We start from the raw sequence: 25,931 nt of genomic DNA on the forward strand, positions 1-25,931 counted from the left end.
CTTAGCAGTTCTAGAGAATATAATGAGATTATTTTTTAATTTCTACTTACAGCCTCTTTTTTAATTTTATTTACATTATAATATTATAGCCTATATAAAAAAAAAAATAATTTACGTTTTTATTTACGCAGTATTTTAATGATCGAGCAAGGTCAACCCTTTCTCATAATTGTGTATTATGTTGAAACCAGACGTATACGCAGTTGTTACAAATATTAACAAGTAATAAATTATCACGTATCCGTTGTGAAAAACAACTAAAAACGTTTTTCTTTTTTTAATTAAACAAAGTCTAAAAATAAAACATTACACTGAAAAGGAAAAAAATAGTTTTTCCAGTACGCCCACAATACAATCGTTAAAATTTATCTTTTTGAATCGGAACCAAATTCAACAAATTCGTAATCCGTATTTCTTGCACTCGTAATTTTGTAATCTGTATTTCGTGTACTGGTAATTGATTTAAAATTTGGCGTCGACTTCAAAACTTTCAAAGATTGTATTGAGGGCTTAGTGGAAAAATTATTTTTTCCTTTTATGAATACTATTTTTACTTCGTTGTACGAAGGAAAGTATTGTGTAAAGGAAGTATTGTGATCGCGAAAAATTTCGATTTTCAGATTTCAACGGAAATATCCATTATGATCATTCTTGAATCCATTTTGACCAGTTTCGGCGTGACGTCTGTAAGTACGTATGTCTCGCATAACTCAAAAATGATTACCCGTAGGATGTTGAAGTTTTGGATTTAGGACTAGACTCGACTGTACACAATTAGGTGCACATTTAGTTGTGCATCTCCCCTCTTTGATTGCAATTGAATGGACCAAAAGTATCAAAAAAAGCCCAAAATCCAAAACATTTTAATTTTGGACTTTTTCTTAACTGCAGTCATAAGCCCTCATTGAGAGCTTTTCAACGATATATCATAAGCGGTAGTTATTTTCATTGATTTCAGAGTTATAACCAAATCAAACTTTAATTAATGAAACTTTAATTAATCAAATCAAACTTTAATCCTTCCCCTTGTAAGGGAAGGCAAATTGGTTCGAATCCGACTTCATCTCCTTTTTTTTTAATTTAAATATATTGATGTATTAATATTTAGTAACCTAATAAATAAATAACAAATAATAAGTAACCTAATAACAATTATTTATTAGTAACCTAATAAATAATATAATAATTCAATAACAAAAAAAAAAAAAAAATATAAGAAGTTATTAGTGAAATAAGATTTTATGTATTTTGCATTTTAAATCAAACATTTTTACATAGGTAAATAATTATTAATAAATCAATATATATGAAAATTAAAAAAAAAATAAATAAAATATACTTATATCAAGTCGATTTCAAACCAATTTGTACACGGATGTGACGCTTTCTCACTACTAGAGCGAGTGAAACAAAATTAATATATAAACTAATATAAAATGCTGATACGGACTCCACAAAAAAATGTGATGCAATGTGGTGTCCACCACAATGCAATTGTGTAATTGTCCACTTTATTAAAGAATTGTAGGATCTTATTTCACTTTCAAATGAAATAAATTTAAATGAAGTGCAGCAAAAAATATGTACGTGTAATTTAATAGGGATACAAGGAAAGGGATAATAAAAGGGAATAATAAATACAAGGAAAGGATAGGGATAATAGGAAGTCATGTAGTGACCACATCAAATTTTTTAAAAAACCTAATTAATTTTATCTTTTAAGTTAGTTCAATTAAAAAAATGATTATTTTAGTCTTTATAATTTCATCAGAAGCTGAAATCTAAGGAAGCCTACAAATCAAACTGCTCGTAAGAGAAAAGAATGTTCTCTTGAAACAAAATATCGTTTTTTGCGGGACAAAATAGCTTATTCAAAAATTGTCCAAGACTATATGTACAAACACAGGTAAGCACTGGTTGGGGTCGAAACGATAACTAGAAATAAAAAAAATTTAAAAAAATCAGTGGATACTAATTTCAAAGGAAAGTGGATTACGAGGAACCCTCGTAAAAAATCTGATGTGGACACCACATGACTTCCTTGTACGCCTATTAAATTACATATATACATTTTTTTAAAATGAAAAGTAAATAAAATTTTATTTCATTAATAACTTCTTATATTTTTTAATTTTTTTTTATTGTTATTATTTACTGTAAAACGTTTTTTATAATCAGAGGATAATAATTATTAATAAATCATGTTTTTTAAAAACTTTTTTATAATCAGAGGTTAATAATAATTATTAATAATCAATATATTTAAATTAAAAAAGTAAAAAAGTTAAAAAAAAGGAGATCAAGTCGAATTCGAACCGTTGTGCCTTCCCCTTGTATGATCCAAATATTTCATTAATCGAAATTTTATTTGGTTATAACTCTGGAACCAATGAAAATAAGTACCACTTATGATATCGTTGAAAATCTCTCAATGAGGGCTTATTAGTGCAGTTAAGAAAACGTCCTAAACCTAATTTTTTTTGGATTTTGGGCTTTTTTTTTGGACACTTTCAGTCTAGTCGATTGAAATCAAAAGGGGAGATGCACAATTAGATGTTACAACAGTCCTTAATTCAAAATTTCGGTATTCTACGGCTAATCCTATTTGAGGTACGCGATATACATACGTACGTACGTTCAGATGTCACGCCGAATCTAGTCAAAATGAATTCAGGGATGGTAAAAATGGATATTTCTGTTGAAATCTGAAAACCTAAATTTTTCGCGACTACGATACTTCCTTTACTTCGTACAAGGAAGTAAAAAAGAAAGTTTGAATTTAAGCAAAACATAACCTACGCTCGCTAACCTCGTCTAATTAACGTTAAATATATACATTTTTCGGGGTTATTTAGTCTTGGGCTATTTTATAATAGGCTATTTTGTCGGGGCTGTTTTGGTCTTGGTCTATTTTAGAATAGGATATTTTTTCGGGGTTATTTTGACTGGTCACGGTTTTTTGCCTGTTACTTTATTTTCTATTGATCGAATTGAATTGTATGACAAAATTGTCATTTTTGCGATCAATACTTGTTTTGTTGGTATGAGATTTGGTGTTTGTAGACTCAAGGAACTAATGATCTGAGTTATTTCTATCCTCGTTATCTGAATAAAATGAATTAAGTGTTTGTAAACATTAGTATGAGATATCACTGTTTCGTTTGGGATGTAAGTTACTTATATGCGCAGATGAAAAATTTGTTCATTTTATAAAAAATTAAAAATTTCTTAATGTTTTTAATTCAGTTTTTAAACCATATATATTTATTTACTGATTTAATTTATAAAGTTTAATTTGAAAAAAGTTTATACCAAACTATTTTTCTAAAGATTTTCGTATAATTTTTTAACGTAACATCACATACATTTTTAAATGAATTTTTTAATTCAATTTTTTATTAAAATTTAAAAACACTAATATAAGTTTTTTTTATTTTTATTTAAATGACGTACACTGAATATCTTTATAACTATTTTCCTTTCATAATTTTGTATAGAATCACATTATACACACACACACACACACACACACACACACACACACACACACACACACACACACACACACACATATATATATATATATACAATTTTTAAAGCACTTTTATTTGATATCCTCACTGGATGAATTTTGAAAAACTTTGTTTCGGATAGATAAAATGGATTTTATTGTCTTGTCTGTCATCTTATTTTCATTAAATATTAATTTAAATTGTATTATCTTGATGATTAAGCCGATTTATTGAATATTTATTTTATTAAAACAGATGCGCCGTTATGAAATTAAAAAAAAAAACACGAAGACTTGTATTTTTTTCCCCAACATAATAATCATTATTCTTTCCTCTTTGAGTAATAGAGTAAAAAAAAAACAAAAACAAAAACAGACATTAATCTTCAGGGTTTTGTGTTAAAATAGTTTCCAGTAATTTAGAAATTGCGTTTTTATTGACCACCCACTGATTGTTAAATTAACTCAGTATTGGGTTTTTATATTTGTCGCTTCGATTAAATATATTTCGACGCAGTTCGAATACGGCTTCTTGGTCAGTTATTTACGACTAAAATTTGTATAGAACGTACATTTGACTTACACTCGTGTTTTTATTATGTCAGAAGTGAATTAAATATTGCTCTATTATTGTAATTAAAAAAAAATCAAAATTATTCAAATTAGTGTTAGTTATAGAAAATAGAACATATAAGTTTTAGTTTACTACGAAATATTTGGTCAGTTGTTATTTTATAAATAATTAATGAAATAACTATTAGTGTTTCATAATTACAAAACTTATTATTTTATATGCTTATGGATTCAAAAAAATGATACTTTTTCGTTTAAGCTTCTTGCTTTTTTCTCATTTTTCACATAAAAATTACTTAATATAGCATGTTTTATAATAACTGATAAATAAAACGTTAGAAAATTACCGTAGTAACCCCTATAACTCAGTCAAAATAACCTAATAATAAATTGGAGAAAACACACTAACATGCTGTTTTATACCGGTCATTTTAAATATTCTCCATATTAACATATTTTACGTATTAAAAATATAAGCTTAATTATAAATATCATGTAATAAAATAATCTACGCTCGCTAACCTTGACTAATTAACAGCAATATTTTGATTTAAATAATAAATAATTGAAATAACTACTGAATTTATCATATCAATAATTAAAACATTACTGTAATTATCAAGGTTAGCGAGCGTAAGTTAAGTTTGGTTATATTATATATATATATATATATATATATATATATATAATTTCTCTGCAACTATCCAAATATCTACTGATTTGGAAGAATTCTGCTCTATTGCACTTTCTTTTTAAAAAAGAGGACTCGTCTATTTCTACCATCATTCTTAAACCACTTATCTTTTTTTGGGTTTTTTAATAAATGATTAGTACACACACACACGCGCGCGCGCGCGCACCTCTCAGGTATATTTTCCAATCCGTTATTGCTTCACTTGACATTAACCTACGCTCGCTTCGCTCGCTAACCTTGATAATTAACAGTAATGTTTTGATTATTTACATATGTTAACATGTTTAAAATTACCGGTATAAAACAGCATGTTAATGTGTTTTCTCTAAGGTTTTACTCATCAATTATTATAAAAAATGCTATATTAAGTAATTTTTATGTGAAAAAATGCGAAAGAAGTAGGGGAGGGTGCAAAACGAAAAAGTACTAAAAAATGAAATATCGACCTCCGCGGCTGATTAGGTAGCGTCTCAGCATTTCGAGCGGAAGTTCGAATCCCGGCCAGGCATGACATCTTTCATACGCTATCAATTTCCACCGGGTTAATGAACATAGCTGTTGATGCCCACTCTTTAATAACAAAAAATAAAGATTATATATCTTTCGATAGATATACGATTTGTTTGATTCGTAACTGACCTGAGGTGCATTTTTTAAATATTCTTGTTCCCATGTTTTATTCGTTTTTTTTAATTTAATTTAAGTTTCTATATAACTACTTCTTAAATTTTATTATTTTTTTTATATTGGTAAATCTTTATTTTTTTAAATTTAATTTACTTATGTTGCAACCAGCGTTAATTTAGGTTTAAAAATATAATTATTGTCTACCTAAATGGAATTAAGTTATGAAGACACGTTAGATATAGTAATCTCTTGCTACACGCGAAGGTTACGTCCCGCGAATACCGAAACCGCAAACATGAAAATTTACATTTATGGAAAAAAGTATTACGTTCTTAAATAATAAAAAACTGAATTATTATTACATAAAGAAAAAAGAGAGATATTTCTCTTCAAAGAAGTATTTTTATGAAACGATTTCATTATCTACTTAAATCGCAAGTTTCATATTTTTACCCCGTTCAAAGTTAAGTTGGTTGCTCCATAAACTAGTGTGCTGATCTCAGCGCTGTAGCGTTCAAGTCTTGATATAATTTTAATTTGGTTATGGAATAAATACTGGAAAATATCCTATAAATCCAGCAATACTTATTGACCAAGTTAATTTATTATTTATATTTATTCCTAAGATCCTGTAATATTCTTTTCTTTTTTCAACACTGATCACTGTAGGACCGCATATAATAGTTAACTTCTGACTAGTTTTTTAGCTCTCCAGAACTCCTTCATTGTTTCACTGTGCCGATTCCTTCTTTCTTCCGATCGTTTTAGATTAATGCATTCTTTGCTTTGCTTCCCAATCTCTTTCAATTCTAAGATTATTTTCCTATGCACTTTTCTGTCTTTTAAATCCGTCATGTTTATGTTTACTATCCTTAGGACCTGCTCTTTAACTTGCTGGAACTATTTAACGTTAGTCTTGTCACAATTACATTTGTCATAAACCTGTTTGAATCCATTCTTGTCAGATGTCCGTAGAATGCTAGTCTTCGCTTTCGTATTGGTTCCGTGATTATATTTAACTCCCGGTAAAGATCCTCATTCTTTCTTAATATTCAACCGTCGTTATTTTTTCTTGGCCCTAGAATTTTCCTTAGTATTTGTCTTTCAACAAGTTACACTTTATCTAATTCCCCTTGGTTCAGAGTTACGCATTCTGCCCCGTATAAAATTCCTGAATGGTTTTGTACTAAATCAAATATAAAACAATCAGATACTTTGGTACTAAAGTTCCAAAAATGGTTAAACCAAATATTAGTTCAACCATTTATCCAGTTCATTTTCAACAGTTTTGTACTCTGTAACTACTGAATTTCTATATCTAGCTACTGAATTTTTCTATACAACTCTGTCTAAGATGAAAACGACAACCGATTAATTGCATTTCAGGCTAAACTAATAGTAATGAGGTATGAATACGCTTTTCGAAATCAACTATTTATATGACGAGTTAATAATCAGTGGTTACAATAAGGGAGCTGAAGGTATGCTAAGTTTTTATTTTGCTCAATGAAGATGAGTAAAATTACATTTAGGATCGTACAAGAGAAATTGAAAAAAAAAATGGTACAAAAGTTTAACTGCAGTACTTTTAAGAAAATTCAGAATAAATCTATATATATATATATATATATATATAAAATGAATGTTTGTTTATTTGTCCTGTATGCGTTCCTATACCATTTATCCGATTGCGATGAAACTGGTGAGTTGTGCGCACTCCCGCGAAGGTTTCTGAATTTTGTGGTGGCGTTGATTCCAACGCCATCCGCTACGTGTCGTTGGGGTCGAAATATTTTGAAAAATTGTATTTATGGTCCGATTTGGCTCATATTCAGATTATGTGTTACTTTCATGGAAAGAAATACCTCTGCAAAAAAAGAAACTGCTAGATAGCCCTGAGGTTGAAATATTTAGAAAAATTGCATTTATGGTCCGATTTGGCTGATATACGGAATATATATTGGTTACTTGAAAAGAAACGTTTTTGAAAAAAAAGCTATACATGTTAGGTGGCGCCGGTGTCGAGATATTTACGAAATAAACAAATATACAAAAATACTTCTTCTATATATATAAAAGGTAATATTCGTATGTGTCCACATTAGAGTAAAAAACTACTGGACCGATTTACGTGCAGATTTTAACAAAATGAACCGCGTTGTCCGGAGAAGGTTTAAAGTTATTGAAATCCTCGATCTGATCAGTAGAAAGAAATTTAGGGGTATTTTATACCGATTACTGTGTTTGGAGAGTAGTTTGAATTAAATCCGATAGGTAGCGCTGTTTTGACAATTGTATTTATTTACATTCTGACTTTAAAAAAGTGAAAGGTCCGTAATATTCAGTTGTTTAATGTTTTGTTAAACTTTCAATTGTGGTAATTTAATCTATATATATATATATATATATAGATTAAATGAGCACAATATATATATATATATATACTCAAATCTAGCAATAGCCAAAGTATTTCCCCGGGTCTGCTAATTATCTATAAATTTTGTTTATTTTATTGGTAATTTAACAAAGTAAATATATCCCTAACCTAAAAAATGCATAATTCTTAATTTTTAGGGTTTTACAACAATTTTTTCGAAAACTACCGGAGATACAATTTTGGAACTTATTTTGTTCTTCACTTTTCATGTACAATTGCATTTAAATCTGGAAAATAAATTTATAACATTTTGCTAAATTTGTGGCCGAAGAGTTTTAGTATAGAATAATTTTATCTTTACAACAAAAATCTGGACGGAATTTTTCGTTAGCCATAACTCGAAAAAATTTTCCAGACCTGTTTAAATGAAATTAAGCATAATTAAATTAATTAAGCAACAATTAGACGAGATATTAACTTTATCTCGGTAATAATATGATCAGCTGTTACAATAAATCCTAACAAAACGGAAGGAGAATTATATCAAATTATTTACCTACTTTATTCAGTTTCTTATATTTCCTTTCACTTTCCTGACATCGTAGCTCTAGGAAAGAAGCCTGAATAGCACACATAGCTCTATACTGTAAGAAGAAAAACATGGTAATCAATCAAAAAATGGAGTATGAATTTTCTTTTAAATTTTCGGCGTTTTATGACTCAAGATCCCCAAAAAGCAACAAGAAAAGAAAATGAGAGTTCGTACTACGTATGAACAAAACGTTTGTTGGCGTATTATGGTTAATAACTTTTGACAGGATAAACTGATTTTGATAATATTTTGTTCAGTAACTCGTGTATATGGAGGGATTTTTTTGGTAAAAATTTGGTGTCAACATCTCCAGAGGGTGAGGCAGGTAGCTTTTTGAGGTCAATTTTCTCAAATGTTTACTTACATAACCTCCACTTTATATTAAGCTAAGTACGTGTATGTATATTTATCTTAGAATTAAAAAAAAAATTTCTCAAAAATCCGCTTTCCACAAAAATTGAAAAACGTTACCTTTTAATTTTATTGGATATTTTTTTAACCAAATTTTTTTCCGTATTCCTTGGGAAAGTAGTAGTGCAAGTTATGAAAAAATACTTTGAGTCAGTAGTGGTGTTGGGGGAGCCGATCAAATTTTAAAATTATAGATTTTTTGAGCTTTTTAAAACGTTTTTTGTTCTATATAGTTATTTTTCCACTATAAAAGAATAAACAACCAATACCAGAAAAGTATTACAATTTTTTTTTCAAATTTTTATGAAAGGATTACGGCTATAAATAAGCGAGATAAACTTCTTTGAACACTTGAATAGAACGAATCAGATTTTAATTTATTTTAGATTCTAGGAAAGTGTGGTATGCACGTGACTGAAAATTTTACCAGTTTGTGATAAAAAAAGAATTTTGTATTATTTTTTGGTTTGTTGTTGAAAAATCATCTGGTGTTTTTATTACTAAATAACAATAATAATAACAACAATTATCAATATTTAACTTCGTTATCGTGAATGAAGATTTGTTATGAATTGTAATCTCATGTTATTGCTTCTGCGCCAGTCATTTTTGTCTGATGAGTTAGTGTATCTTATCTTTAACGTTTACAAAAAATACAATTTACGTATAATAGCAGTATTACATCCTAATAAATAATATGAACACTTATATTTAATGCAATCGATCGTCCAACTGCGTTTAGTGAGACAAAGGTAAGTTATGTTTTTTTAAGGATCAGGACAATGAAAATATTTTGTTTCATGACTATTTACCATTTTTTTTCCTTTTTAGCTTGAAAATATTAATAATTTAAATTATATCTTAAAAAATTGTGTTATTAATTACCAATAATTTTACTTCATAAATTATTATTGGATAGGTTTATTAACTTATCAATTACTAATTATTTCAAAAATAGTATTATTACAATTAAAATAATAATATTAATTTTGAAAAAGTTTAGTTTCATTAATAACGATTAAAGAAAAATTTGAAATGTAATAAATGTAATTTACGTTGAAAGATATTTTAATTGTTCGTTATATTTATGTGATAAGTGTATATGATACAGTACTAAATATCATATGTAAATTTTACATTTGTTCCACTAATTATTTCGATTAGTTAACAAAAAAGAGAATTATTAATACGTAGGTTTTTCATTTTAACTCAAGTAGAATGTAATATAAAATAAATAATTCAACACCTAAAAAATTACTGACACTGTTACTTTACATTTTTATCATAATTTGCGGGTTCATTATGTTTTTAGTATGCACAGAGTTTAGCATTTTATTAAATTATCAAAAAATATTTGTAAATGTAATATATAAATTTATAAATATTGTTTTCGATTCTACGTAAAAAAAAACGTATAAAATAATATATCTGTTTATCTTACTCAGTGGTGTAGAAAGAAAAAAATGTATGATTTTTGTGTAAGATATTTAAGTACGGTCATACTAACAAAATAGGTAAACTGGAACAACGAATAATAATTAAAACAGATTTTTATATTTTGTTTCAGTAACGCATTTCACTTTTATAATAAAATTACATATATTAATAATTTAAGAAAGCTTTCGTAAAAATTACATATTCTTCCTTTTCAGGAAGTTTAGGTACCGTAAAATGATTATATAAAGTAAACGTATAACATTTAGCATAAAGCATTTCCAATGTTATAGAAATAAACTGAATACTGACCTAAAAAATCAGGTCTGTCTTGTACAACATTAACAAAAGAAGCTGACAACACAGTTGTAGGATTTTCTAGTTGTAGAAAGTTCTAGAACTGTGGGTTGTTTCTGATGCACAGTTTACACCACACACACACACACACACACACACACACACACACACACACACGCGCGCGCGCGCGCGCGCACACACACACACACACAACTTAATATAAAATATTTATCATTTATAAAATATTTATCATATTTATCAAACGCGTGCGCATACGGTATTTAATTCGTGCGGGTGTGGCGGTACTAGCGGCGACGGTCGGCACTAACTAAACTAATGTAATTTCACAACTTACATAGAACAAATTACGCTTGTACGGACGGCAGACCTGTGTAGCCGCGAGGCTTAACGCACCAGGTAACCGAGTAAGCTGTGGCGATAGAGTTTGAGACCAGTGGCGGCTTGCGAATAGGCACTGTGGAACTACAGTATCTCCTATTTCCACTTGATATTATCGATAACATTTAATATCCTTTTTTTTTTTTAATTCTTTCTTTATACTTGTACAACATATAATCTTTAAGGTTAATGTCAGCAGCCATCCCCGAATTTATGAAAAAGATACAAAAATCTTTGAATGGAACTGTGCGCTTCACAGTTTCAGCGACGTGGTGTTTGGCTGTTGAGCGCATTTGCACATAGGAAGCTGTACGCGAGGTGGGAGGGATGGGAGCACTGTCGCTCCCGTAGTACCGACCCTGGCGTACTGGGAAGGTAGTTTTTTTTACTCCGCGTGTGTATGGAACGTTCCTTGTTCGTTCCATTTTCTAGTTTAGTCGGTGGAAGGAATATGATAGTGGTTTAGTTGTTTTTTCTGTAGTGATCAAAAGATGGCGGAAAGCAACGGGTCTTTTATTGCCAAATCTGCCCAAAAAAACGCTGGAAGGGCAAAAGAGAAGGTAATTAGTAAAAACGAATTATGTACTTGTTTCTGTGTGCATAGAAATTTAAATTAACCATCATTGGACTATAGTATTTTTAAGCGGACATTTTATTAAGTTATTATCTAATTATACTAAAAAATATTATCTGTTTGACATTTTATTATTCGGTTAAACCGAATACTGCACCATATTCTTGAATGTGATAAAGTGTAGAATTAGATTATTATTCTGTTTCCAACAATTCTATTTGATTCATTTTTTTTCGGTTCTTTTTCTTTACTGGAAACTTTAACTACGGCCTTGAAAAGGCTTATAAATAATTTTCTGAACAGCACCCCCACTAATTTTAGCAACGAGCCCCCACTGTTCGAGACCCAGCCAGACCGAGTCACTTTTTTACACTTTAAATATTATCCATTTATTTAATTTTACCGCTCACCTGTGACGTCACAACATAGCTCACGAAACAGCATTTTATGGGGTGCGGGTGCGATTTGCAAAAATCTTTTTTGCAAATATTGTTTTATTTTTTAATTGTTAACAAGGCTAAGAAAAATATGACCTTAATTAGGCGAAATTTCTAGATACTGAGGGTGACCTTGCTCTACAGCCTCACCCCCGTGAGGTTGAAAATTTATTGGCATAATGTCCCATATACAGAAATAATCTGACCAAGTTTGATCAATATCTATTGTCAATTACATATATTTAACATGTATTATTTTTTAAATAAAATTCTAAATTAAAACAGATTTTGATAATAAAAATGTAATGTCTTACCTTTTTTGATATCAGTATCACTGTTAAAAACAGTTTTGATTTATATTACAGAAATTTTTGTTTTTTGAACGGAAGAAATATCAGCGAGACTCTTACCGTACGGTTTACAATTTCATTGTAATTTTTTTTTTTTTGGTTATCACTGCGTTTTGTTAGATTATTCTTTTACTTTTTTATGAATTACTAACTTATCTTATGGATTAATTATTAAAATTTATTGCCTCTCTAGAACAAAGAAATATAATTTTTTTTAATTTCTCGGCCAATTTTGTTGCTGATATGATTCACTTCATATCATATTTTTCCTTTTTTTTGTAAAACTAATATAATGACCTTCACGAATCGAAGATCCGTGATGTAATATTGCACTTATTACTTTGTAACTGTAACCCTCGATTTTTATCGTAGCCGTGGACACACTTTTTACATTATTATGAAATTAACTTTTTTTTTGTTTTATGTAACAAATCTTTGTTGCAACATTTGCAACACTTTCCTACTTTTCGTGTTTTTTGTGTTTTATTAGCAGCTATAATTTCTTGTAAAGTAATACTTTTATTTTTTTTAATGAAGTGATGGGAATTAACATTTTCATAAGAGCATTTACTATTAAAACAAGCTGTAGTATATTTTCTTTTAAATTTGTATTATTTGACGTGCATTATCAAGTTTTTGTATGCTACCTAGTACTATCAAGTACTGCTACCTAGCAGCGCGATTCGTAAACCTACCTTTTTAAGGAAAAAGTAATATATTAGAGTTCCGAGTTTCATCAAATGGAAAAAAACGTTGTCTAACAAAATTTGAGGTATTTTTTGAAAGAATTCTTTATTACAATTCTAATTGAACTGAAATATAATGTTTTCATTCTTATTTTTCAGTTTTTCGCCCATTTTCATTTCAATTTAAGTTAGGTCATGTTTAGAACTGTAAACATAGTTCGTTGACTTCGTCGTGCCGTCCATTTCTGCGGACTCTTTACCGGCGAAGTTCTAACGAACTTCTTCATTTGGTTCAATGAAGAATACAACGCTCTACTTCTCATTTTTCCTAATAAACCTGGAATAAGCTCCTTATTATTCTCAAGGATGGCTATAATATTCACAAGATTAACTTCTGTCCAAATTTCCTACTATCAAATTACTGTATATTAGTATAATGAACAAATAAGTCATATCAGTTATAAATACATAAAAGTGTTATGAGAATTTTTACTTAGTAAAATACTTATAATTTTAATAAGTAAAATAAAGTTTATATTTAAAGAATAGGTTTTAGTAAAATTACTCATATTATGTTTAAAAATTAGTATATTTTATAACCTACTCACTGGTGTTGGAAGTAGCGTGCTTGTCTGCTTCAACGAAGGATCCAGGTTAGATTTATAATACGGGATCAGGATTATAAATTAGGATCTGGGTTCAACTAGGGTCGGAAAAAATTAATTAAAATAATAATAATAATTTTTTTTTTTTTTTTTTTTGAGGATGAAGGTGGAAATGCATTTACGCACGGAGTGTCGGGCTCCCGCTGATGGTATTATCCAATCACTATCAGCGGACTACCGACTAAAACCACCCCCTTTCTACCAGGGCTCGACCCGGAACCGTTTAACACATTACTTCCGGTCGAGTCCTCCTCTACTAGTCTGTTAGGTGCTACCTAATTTTCAGGACTATCCAGGTCAACCTTTTTGGCCCTGAGTATGTTGCCGACGAATCGGGCTACGCTTTCCCAGCTGCTCAGGTCACGGAGCATCATCGCAACCACGTTGTGGGGACTCAGTGCTCCGTGAATAATAATAATAATAATAATTTTGATGAAGAAAAAAATAATTATAATGATTAGGAGTTTTAATTGTAATTAAATAAATCTGTTTAAAATTTTCATAAACTAAAATTAAATGAAAATTTTTCAATCTATTTAAATATGTTGTTATATATTTAAATATTAAATCTTGTATGCGTGACAGAAATTTTCCGTTCATTAAAAAAAAAAAAAGATCGACCTTAACATATATGTGATTTAAAGTTTAAAATACAATGAATCGTATGCAATAAATATTTTTATTACAATTTATGATTAGAGACTTAAATTACAATATGATAACAATATAATATAATAATTATAAAGCAAACAATCTTTACAGAGCTCTTACTGAAAGAATAGATAATAGCTATTCTTTTTTAAAAATAATTAGATGTAACTGTACCGTACATTAAAAACATTTATTACCGCTCGTTTAGTACAATTCATCATAAAATGTTGAATATTATATACGAAGTTCACGATTATTTAACGAATTTATATGTTATAATTAAAAACTTTAAAAAAATTAAGAAATTCTAAATCTTAAGAAACAAAATTATGTTTTTTTGGAATATAGTTTTTTTAGACTTTTTTCCAAGATATATTAGTCAGTCGATTTCATTCTCCAGTTCATAAATAATGACGTTTTCATTAAAAATATTACAATATTTTTCATTGAAAATATATACATCCTTCTTCTTATTTCGTTGACAATCCTAGGATTAGTTTGCAGTTGATCTACATCTTTCCGGATTTTCAGCAGATCTCTCTAACTTTCTATAAGTACCACGTCCCACGACATCTGGTCGGTATACTTGAGCCTCGATCTTCCTCTAGTACTTTTTCCTGCCACTACACTCTAATTTCGTGTTAGTCAAACCGTCATGTCTATATGTCCTAACAAGTTAGTCCTTTGTTTTAACTTGATCAAGAGTCCAGATTTATCAATGTTAACCAATCTTAATCCTTCCTCATTAGTCACTTTGTCAATCCACTGGATTTTCTTCATTCTGCGGTAGCACATTTCAAAAGCTTTAATTCTTCTAACAAAAAAAATAGATTTAAATAAATTGGAAATGATTTTCGAAAAAAAAGCTTTTATTCCAATCCTTCAATCCCAAAAAAATTATTTTTGTCATACGGACGTTTGGGCGTATATACGTGTATGTATGTTCCCATATATTTTATATTATAATTCTGGAACTTTTTGACCGAGTTTATTCAAAATTGCTAGTCAGATATTACTACATTTGGAAGACAAAGAATGTATTAATGTTTTTCAAAAATTGGAAAAAGGGGTGGTTGTGTTTTGGCCGAAATAAAATTTCACATTTTTACTGAGTCACTTAGCAAAATATCATTCTTACAAAAGTTGAAGTTTTTTTTTTTTATCAACATCACAAATTACCAAAATATTTATTTAATATTCACTCCTTCCCAAAAAAAAATTACTTATATATTTTTCTTTTTTTAGCTATAATCTACTTCAGAAAAAAAATTAATAGGAGATTTTTTTTATCTATATTTTATACATCAATAGGCCTTCAAACCATTATAAAAATGTCTATCTCAATCCAGTGGTATATAACAAATACATTTCATTTTTTTATTATTATAGTTTTCTTTCACGCATGAAGTTAAGTAAATAATATTTGTTAAATCTTGTTTAAATAATTTTTCATTTTCATTGTTCGTAGTACAGTGTTCAAAAAGTGACGCAACCTTATGGCAAAATGAATAAGTTATAATAGTTGTTGAAAGTGGGATCCATTATGCGATTTAGGTAATTCAACACGATGTTGCATGCTCTTAAACACATGTTATTATGTTTGTTGAGGAATTTAAGCGACAAATCGTACAATTTCGCTCTGCTTTTCGGGAAAAGTGTAAGGATGAGTTTTGTGAGCAGCATTATTAGAGTACTCCCACAAGGAAAAGTCAGAATGATAAATCAGGAGACCGAGAAGGCCAAGGGAAACCCCTTCGAAATTACTTGTGTATGAAAACACTAATCCAAGAAAGTCATAGTGTTGTTGGTTGTATGAGCCGTAGAATTTTCCTGTTGAAAACACGTGTATTCTAGCCGGCCTGCTGGTATATTGTTTACAAATTGGTGAACCATTTGTATGAAGCGCTAACTGTTCACTGTCCCATGAAAGAATGTCATGAAGATTCGCCTACGTTAAATTGCACGTCAAACATCCACTTTTTGTCCGTGCAGAGAAGACTTCTGCATCTGAGTGGATTTCCGTACACCAAATGCGTGAATTCTGTCACTGACGTATCCATTAAGGTTAAACGGTGCCTCGTTAGACTGAAACCGATCATCAAATTCTTCCTCATCTGACGATACAGATGAAATGAACCGCTGATAGAAAGCTACACGTTTTTCGGTTTAACAACAACTCGTGAACAACATGAATTCTGTACGGATGCGTCTTTAAACACTTTCACGATGCCGTGTGGGCTCTACCAACAGAGAGACCAGACTGGCTAGATAAGAATCACACAGACGTTTTGGGACTAACAGAATATGCAGATTGCACGTCGATCAACTTTTCTGGTGTTAGCACTTTCAGTCAACCACTTTTGGCTGCATTTATCACATTCCCTGTCTCTTGGGACTTGTTGTGCAGCCGTTTAATGTAAGACTTGTTTGGTGCATCCGTATCATATTTTTTTATGAAGGCATTCTAGGTCTGGGCATAACTGGCACATCTAATCTATTGGGAGACAATGAATATTCTCTGATGCGTTGTGTAATCCATTTTTCTTCAATTTTTCTCGATTAAATCAGCAACATTCGTTTGCTTGGAATTTCTCCCGCCACCACCCCATTCGTTCGCCCTAAAGCATAAGACCGAATGTCTGTGCCACAAACGGCTACTGATCCTCAAACAGTTTAGCGACCATTGTCCTAAATAGCTCCTAGAGCTTACCTAACAGCGTGAGCGGACTAAGCGCGGTGCCATACACCACCGGCTTACGTGTCCCAACTGCTCACTTGTCATATATTTACCAAAATGGGTAGGCGCACCCCGTCAACTACTAAAAATATATATGACATCCATAAATTAAAATTTACTTCGTTTAGACAGCAACGATTATATTTGCAACGAAAGAAGGAAACATTCTTCCATAAAATTTTTTTTCCTGATGCGGGGGGAATCCCATTTACGAACAAAGTATCGGACTCGAAACAGGTTCCGCTAATTGTTATTAAAGTGCGTACGTATGCCTGCGCCCTACCGATTAAACCTAACCACCTCATCAACTCCCCCTCCCGGGACCGGATCCGCAATCAAGTACTACACAGCCCCAGGAGGTGTCTTCGTGCAAGGGAGAATCCGTAGTCTATGTGCATCATCACTGCCGCCCACCTGCGCAAGCGCGGACGAACGACGGCTCCGCAGGAGCTGTCTTTCATTCCCCCCCTCCACCGATCACGTTCTTCCGCCTTCCAGTGGTTCTTCCCATGCTGACACTCGGTCCTGACGCCTTAGCCTGTATTGTTGGGATCCATGAAGGGGACCCACACAGAGTGTCAGTCTTCTTCACGAAAAGATTGCATTTCTTTTTGAACACTCTGTACAGTAGATTTACTTCTGATTTTTAAATACTGCCAACTGAAATTCGTAAGTTATTTTGACTATTTGTATATTTTTCAAACTATTAAATTTTTTTATACGTATTGAAATAGTAATTGACAGTAAATTTCCTTTACAGATAAATTACTTCTTTATTAAAAATCATATCACCTGATATGTTAACGTACTTGATTTATCATTACATTTTGATCCATCTGTAATAATACTTCTGAATAATAATATTTTAAGAGATTAAAATAATATAGTATTATTTTAAATCTTTTTTCAGAAAAAGAATAAAGAAATATATTTTAAAATCCTATTTCGAAACTTAAAAAAATAGATTAGTTATTTCTAAAAAAATTAAATATATTTTAATGAAATATTATTAAAATCGTATATCAGCTCTTATTACAGTTTTATTAGTATATTTTATCCTTGTAAAATGTAAATTATAAGTCTTAGCAAACCTAAAGAGTTTCGTTTATATGTTTTACAAAGTGCTTGTACGTAGCTCAACTTAACTTGTTTTTCTATTCGGTAATGACTAACAAGTTAACTGAATTATCAATATAATTTAAGTAATAATAATAATTTTTAACAATAATAATTAAATTTACATTATATTTTGTAATTTTTATAAATTTAACGTACAGTAAATGGCTTCAGAGGATATTATAACTGTTGAAAATATTGAAAATGATGATGTACAACAAGAAAGCCCTTCGTTACGAAAGAAACTTTGGATGAAAACACCCTTTTCCTCTTTTTCATCCGATTCTTCTGTCGACTCAACTGGAATAAAAAATACTGAAAATCTTCAAATATTACGATATCATCTTCAGAGTTATAAATTTAATGAAGGTGTAAATATTGAAGAAACATTTCAAACTAAGTCTGATTCAAAAAGAGGATTTTTCAGACGTACTTTTTGTAAGGGTAAGTGGTTTTAATAAAACGAATTGTTTTTATATCTATAATATATTTTTTATGTATTAATAAAATAACATTATTTAGATCTTAATGTGTATTTTTTTTTAAATTTTTATTTTTATATTACTGCTAAGTCAGTACATTTTATAAAAAATTTCTGTTAAAGTAATCATACTTGTTTAAAGAAATAACTAAACTTAAATAATTGCACCTTCAAGGATGTAAGCATGCTTAATTCATGCACCTGAATTTTTAAAAAATATTCAGTAAAAAAAAAATATTATTTTCTCACCGATAATCACATTTTAACTTAATTATAAATATACGTGAAGTCGTTTCCTTGCATTAATCACGCACCTACGTTTAGATAAAAAATTTGATATGGATACCAAATGACTACCTTTATTTTTTTTCTTTTACTCCTACTTCCCTGAGCCGGACATACAGTTAAGTAAAACTCGGCCTAGGGAAGCATCCTTAACCCTAAGGGGGCCTCACACCCTCCGGCAGTTCGGCCCCCTCCCACCTGTTGGATCTTTTCTTTCTTTGCCTGCCTCCAATCCCCAGGAGAAGGTAACCGGGCCCGACTATGTCGTTCCCCCCCCCCCCTATAGGGACTGGGCCTCGGTCTTAAATCGTGCTAGCTTCTAACCGCCGAAGAAGGGAACCAGGCCAAACTATGTCGTTCCCTGAACCCCATCCGGTAGCCTGGTCTCGGTCTTTTATTTCCCAGTCCTAGTAATCTCCCTCGGAGTCCCCATCCGTTCACTGGAACCGGCGCACACCTGGGTATGTCGGCCCTCACGGATGGGGTTGTTCGCGAGGGCTCCATGACTTCCTTGTACACATATTAAATTACATACACACATTTTTAAAAATTAAAAGTACATAAAATTTTATTTCATTAATAACTTCTGATATTTTTTCATAGTTTTTTTATTTTTATTGTTATTATTGAATTATTATTTATTATAAACATTTTTTTTACAATTAGAGGTTAATAATTATTAATAAATCAATATATTTAAATTTAAAAAAAAGAATTAAAAAAGAAAAGGAGGGGAAGTCGAATTTGAACCGATGTACCTTCCCCTTATAAGATCCAAATATTTCATTAATTAAAATTTTATTTGTAATTTTAAACTAAAATCCAATTTTTTTTTAATTTTGGGCTTTTTTGGACAATTTTGGTCCAGTCGATTGCAGTCAAAAAGGTATATGCACAACTAGATGATATAACAATCCTAAATCCAAAATTTCAACATTCTACGGCTAATCGTTGCTGAGTTATGCGAGATACATACATACGTATGAACGTACAGAAGTCACATTAGCAAAAATGAATTCAGGGATGGTCAAAATTGATAATTCCGTTGAAATCTGAAAACCGAAATTTTTCGCGATTACAATACTTCCTTTACTCGTACAAGGAAGTAAAAATGTATTTTTACCTTATAATCTTCTGTAACATTATGATGTTGTTTTTAAGACATCAAGATTTTGATTAACCGTTGCGTGACTATGTTGATAACTAATGCTTATCTATGCAGTCTACAGGTCACGCACCACGGTCAATCATAATTTTTTATTTTATCGTCTTAAAAACAATATCACAGTGTATTATAAGGTAAAAATACAGTGATTTAATTATTTCACATTTTTTAATATTCTTTTTCGTCGTGGGTTTTTAAAAATTTTTAATTTTATTATTTTTTATTACTTTTTAAAGATTAGTAAGCCTGTGTCCAACAATGGTTCGTTTATAGGCTGATGATGATGATGAAAGTTTAGTATATTTGACCAGTGCAAATTATTTAATAATCCACACAATAACGTAGCTTTGCTAGAGTTAGAAAGACTTAGAAACATTTAAAAGTCGTTTTGAAGAAACATAATATCTACTGCAGCGCTCTCTGGTGGAACCTGCTCTGAGGTGATACCTATGTAATGCAAAAAACCGCATCAAAGTCGGTCCAGCCGTTTTAGAGAAACACATCTATTGCAGCGTCTCCTTGTGGTTTATAACCGTTAAACATGTCTAAGAATCTCCTCTGAAGTGATAGCTATGTAATGCAAAAATTCGCATCGAAATCGGTCTAGCAGTTTTTGAGGAAAATTGTAACACATATACATATACACATAAACAAACACTCAACCTCTTACCCCAAACGCATATACCGTCCGTTCCGTCGTGGGTAACAAATTAAAAAATATTTAATTAATGGAAAATTATTAAAACAATTCTATTTTATTCATACATTAATGCGTTTAATGAGCAACAATAACAAAGCAAGAAATCTTGAACGCTAATGCAAGTAATCGTACTGTAAAATCATAAGCCACATTATACCAACTTATTAGTCACATTATGAATTCATTGTAAGTTATTAAAATTGTTAGACTCTTTTTACATTATCTAGAACATACGATATAAAATAAAATAAAAGACCATTTAGAAACGTATAAATAATGTACACATCCGGAGGAATCCCTCCTCTCCTGAATAGAATCACAATAAACAAAACAATTTTTATTTTTATTACAAACAAAAACAATTGTTTGTATTTGTTATTGTTTTTAAATGTTAAATCCTTTTGTTTTGTAATACTGAAAATTTTGTTTCGTTTAATGACTAATTAAAATCTAACGTTTTTGAAATGTTTTATTTTTAATAAACTTGGAAATTCTTATATATTTTGTTTAATTTCTGAGTTCTTTATTCATTCTATTTTTACTTAGAATTAAATTCTTTACCGGTATTTTTAAATTTTATCCGTTTAACAAAGTTATTTTACGTCAAACATAAAATAATGTGCTTTTTGACCCCAATCTTTTGTCTTTTCCCCCAGAGTTCTTGAAAATGACTAAAAATCTTTTCTTTTTTTTTCAATTTTTGATTTCATGTAAAACCATAAAATTTACCTCTTAATTTGGGTCCCCAGAATTACAGTCTGGCTTAATTTTACCGAACGCTCAAAAATCAAGGCGAAATCTTTTGCTGACTAATTCTCGCTAACGAAGCGTCTCCTAACCTATGTTTATATGAACCTTTTTCACCGATAGATGTCCTCAAAGTTTGTCACATTATTCTTGAAACACTCGGTATAATAAAATTTATCAAATACAGGAAATGTATTAAAATGTCAAGACTACTCCTGATATCATTAACGTATAAATGACAGCATTTTTATTTTGCAGTGGAATGTGGTAGTAGATTGGAGGAGGAGAGGGGTTCGTCCGGATGTGTACATTATTTACATGTTTCTAAATGGTTTTGTATTTTATTTTATATCATACGTCTAGATATGTAATGTTCGGGAAGCGATGTTTCATCCCTTACATAGCCCTGATCTTGGAGCATCAGATTACCATTTATTTCGATGTTTGCAAAATTCTTTGAATAATAAAATTTTCACTAACGATAGGATGACCTGAAATCGCAATCGGTTCATTTTTTTGCTGATAAGGACCAGAAGTTCTATGAACACGGAATCATAAAAATGGCAAAAGGTTATCGGACAAAATGGGAAATGTATAATTGATTAAAGTTCATTCTTTGTACAATTTTTTTTTGCAATTTTTGCACAACAGTACGCAACCCTTCAAATAAAAATTTAATTCAACGCTATGTAAACATACTGTTTTTCATCTTTAGACAAAAACCGTATAAAAAAATTGAATTTTATTTCATATTACAAAATCGAAATTTTTTCTTGCCAACCAAATTCACTGTAGAAAATATGTTTTTTTCTTTTCATAATAAGCTTATGTGTATTTTTTTATTTTTGTATGCCTTTGTCAGGAGTGATTGTGACTTGTCTCAATCACTTGTCTCAAATATCTCAATATCTCAAATATCTCAATATTGTGACTTGTCTCAAATATCAACGAACACAACAATTATCATACCTAAAACCTTATTCATACATATTCTATTAAATTATGATTATATCAGTTTTTAAATAAGGATTATTATTTGAAAGCGATCAAGAGTATGATAATATAACAAGATACGGCCTTTCAAATAAAAAAAAATTAATTCATGGCTATGGATATATAAAAGTTAATGTTAGAGAAGTTATTGATTCTCAACTACAGATAAAAACCTTAAGACAGAATGTTCATTTTAGTACAAAATTATGCCCAAATTGATAAAAATAAAAAAAAGTACGGAACATTTATCTTCTTTATTATTTCTACTGAATTATAATAGCAAGGATTGGGAATTCTGAGGCTATATGCAGAATATCAATATATATATAAATTCTAATCCATTAAAAAAATCTGATAATGTAGTTGTAGAACTTTACAGTCACGCAACTAAAACCGCAGAAACTAGTTCCGGGAAACTAATGTAATTTTACAACTTATATAGAACAAATTTTGCATGTACGGTCGGCATATTGGTGTTGTCGCGAGGCGTAACACACCAGATACCGAGTCAGCCGGGCGATCGAGTTTGATACCCAACCAGAACCAGTTACTTTTTTACAGTTTAAATATTATTCATTTATTTAATTCTACCGCTCACCTATGACGTCATAACATAACAGAAGTTTAGAGCATTTTTTTTGGGGGTGGGGTGCGATTTCGCAAAAACCTTTCTTTTTTTTAAATATTGTTATTTTTTAATCGTTAACAAATGTGCCTAAGAAAAATATGACCTTAATTAGGTGAAATCTCGAGATACTGAGAGTGACCTTACTCTATAGCCTCATTCCCTTGACCTTTTAAGTTGAAAATTTAACTGAATCAATACATCATACATAAAAGTAATCTGACCAAGTTTGGTCAAAATCGGTCCAGTAGTTCTGGAGATATAAGATGATTTAGTGGTTAACATCGAATATACGTACATATAAGGATTACGTCTGATGATGATACAATTATTCGAATTTGTGTTAAGAATGGAATAATTATTCGGTTGTCAACTTCAATTAGTCGAAATGAAGATAAGTCATTTTGTGGTTTTATATATGATTCAAATTCTATTTTTTTTTGAGTCTGAGTATTCATATGACCATTATCATTGATGTCCGATTGTTTTCAATCAGACTTACCTCCTTTTTTATTAACTTTTTTTTACTAATTTAAATATATTGATTTATTAATAATTATAAATACCGGAAAATAAATAAATATCCGGATTTATTTATAAATACCCGGAAAATTTCCATTCGGTTTTTTGGGTTCCTTAAGCGTCAAAACGTCAAGATCGAGTGAAAACCGTATTTGCACAAATTGGATCGATTACAGCACTTTCCCTTGTAGAGCTGTAGAACTGCTTCAGCGCTATCTAGACGGGAAAGTAAAATTATACATTCGTATTCTATTCTAGTCTTTGACCAGATAAATTTAATTATTGATAGTCATATATGTTTTAGTAGCTGACCCAGTGCGCCTACCCATTTTAGTGATATATGACAAGTGGGTGGTGGGACACGCAAGCGAGTGGTGTATGGTACCACGCTTATTCCGCTCACGCCTTTAGGAGCTAGTTAGGATAGTGGTCGCTAAACTCTTTCGGTGTTCAGTAACCGTTCGTGGCACAGGCATTCGGTGTTATGCTATAGGGTGACCGAATGGGGGTAGTGGCGGGAGAAATGCCAATCAAACCATACGTATTGTATTAAATATTAATTATAAAAACATTTAAATAAGGATTTTTATTTGAAAGCGACCAAGAGAACGATAATAAAATAATATGCAACCCTTCAAACAAAAATTTAATTCAAGGCTATGTAAACATACTGTTTTTCATCTTCAGACAAAAACCGTATAATAAATGTTCATTTTAGTACAAAATTTTAAACAAATAGATAAAATAAAATATGGAGGTAATTAAACTATCTATTTCAAAAGGAAGATACATAAAAGATTGTACACAGAAAATTGATTAAAGTACCTTTATTAAGTATCAGCAGAGATAATAAAATATTTAATGTTTAACAAATTCTAATTCATAAAAAAATATACTATCATGTATTTTCCTCTTAAATGATTTTTTTTAGGCTATAAGTGAAATCTATGTGTTAATAAAAAAAAAGAACATATCAAACGATTTAGATAATTCATTTCTTAGATTAAGCAAAGCATTTAGTGTATCAACGATTTAATTTTTGGTGTTTTAATTTATTTATACGTTCGTTGAAATAAACCTTTAAGATGAACTTCGATGACCTGTTCTTTATCAGCGTACTGTGTAAAATTAATTTGATGGATAAATATCTGTAAAACCGTAATTTATAATATTTGTTTCTGAAAAAGGAAATTAACTATTGGCTGGCTATGAGCATATATCTATTACTTACTAAACTATCCGCAGCAACTAGTAATGTTATCAATAACCAGTTAATTCTATTTTTTTTTGTCTGTAATCATTTGACTGGTTTGATGCAGCTCTCCAAGATTCCCTATCTAGTGCTAGTCGTTTCATTTCGGTGTACCCCCTACATCCTACATTCCTAACAGTTTGTTTTACATGCTCCAAACGTTGCCTGCCTACACAATTTTTCCCTTCTACCTGTCCTTCCAATATTAAAGCGACTATTCCAGGATGCCTTAATATGTGGCCTATAAGTCTTATCTTCTTTTAACTATATTTTTCCAAATGCTTCTTTCTTCATCTATTTGCCGCAATACCTCTTCATTTGTCACTTTATCCACCCATCTGATTTTTAACATTCTCCTATAGCTCCACATTTCAAAAGCTTCTAATCTTTTCTTCTCAAGTACTCCGATCGTCCAAGTTTCACTTACATATAATGTGACGCTCTAAACATATACTTTAAAAAATCTTTTCCTGACATTTAAATTAATTTTTGATGTAAACAAATTATATTTCTTACTGAAGGCTCGTTTCGCTTGTGCTATTCGGCATTTTATATCGCTCCTGCTTCGTCCATCTTTAGTAATTCTACTTCCCAAATAACAAAATTCTTCTACCTCCATAATCTTTTCTCTTCCTATTTTCACATTCAGTGGTCCATCTTTATTATTTCTACTACATCTCATTACCTTCGTTTTGTTCTTGTTTAGTTTCATGCGGTATTTCTTGTGTAGGACTTCATCCATGCCGTTTATTGTTTCTTCTAAATCCTTTTTACTCTCAGCTAGAATTGCTATATCATCAGCAAATCGTAGTATCTTTATTTTTTCACCGTGTACTGTTACTTCGGATCTAAATTGTTTTTTAACATCATTAATTGCTAGTTCTATGTAAAGATTAAAAGGTAACGGGGGTAGGGAACATCCTTGTCAGACTCCCTTTCATGTTCATTCTATAGAATGAACAAATGATGACTACAAGTACATATGCTTAAAACTAATCTTACGCGTAAATTGAAAAAAGTTATGAAAAAA

At 30.3% G+C, this 25,931-nt stretch overlaps 1 protein-coding gene across 3 annotated transcripts in view; it reads left to right on the top strand.

Moving 5' to 3' along the window:
* The window catches only part of LOC142321412 (uncharacterized), a 111,255-nt gene that overhangs the window by 52,842 nt on the left and 32,482 nt on the right, over nucleotides 1-25,931 (top strand). The window contains exons 1-2 of one of the 3 annotated variants that reach the window (XM_075359480.1): nucleotides 9,416-9,537; nucleotides 18,293-18,575. The exons of 1 other annotated variant lie outside the window; for it this stretch is intronic. In XM_075359480.1, the coding sequence (XP_075215595.1) occupies nucleotides 18,296-18,575 (280 nt within the window). In that variant the 5' untranslated portion in view covers nucleotides 9,416-9,537; nucleotides 18,293-18,295. Of the gene's footprint in view, nucleotides 1-9,415; nucleotides 9,538-18,292; nucleotides 18,576-25,931 lie in introns of those variants that run through there. One more of the 3 variants, XM_075359479.1, reaches the window with a different exon arrangement.

Source organism: Lycorma delicatula, chromosome 3 (assembly GCF_047948215.1).
Source record: "Lycorma delicatula isolate Av1 chromosome 3, ASM4794821v1, whole genome shotgun sequence".
Taxonomy (NCBI): Eukaryota; Metazoa; Arthropoda; class Insecta; order Hemiptera; family Fulgoridae; genus Lycorma; species Lycorma delicatula.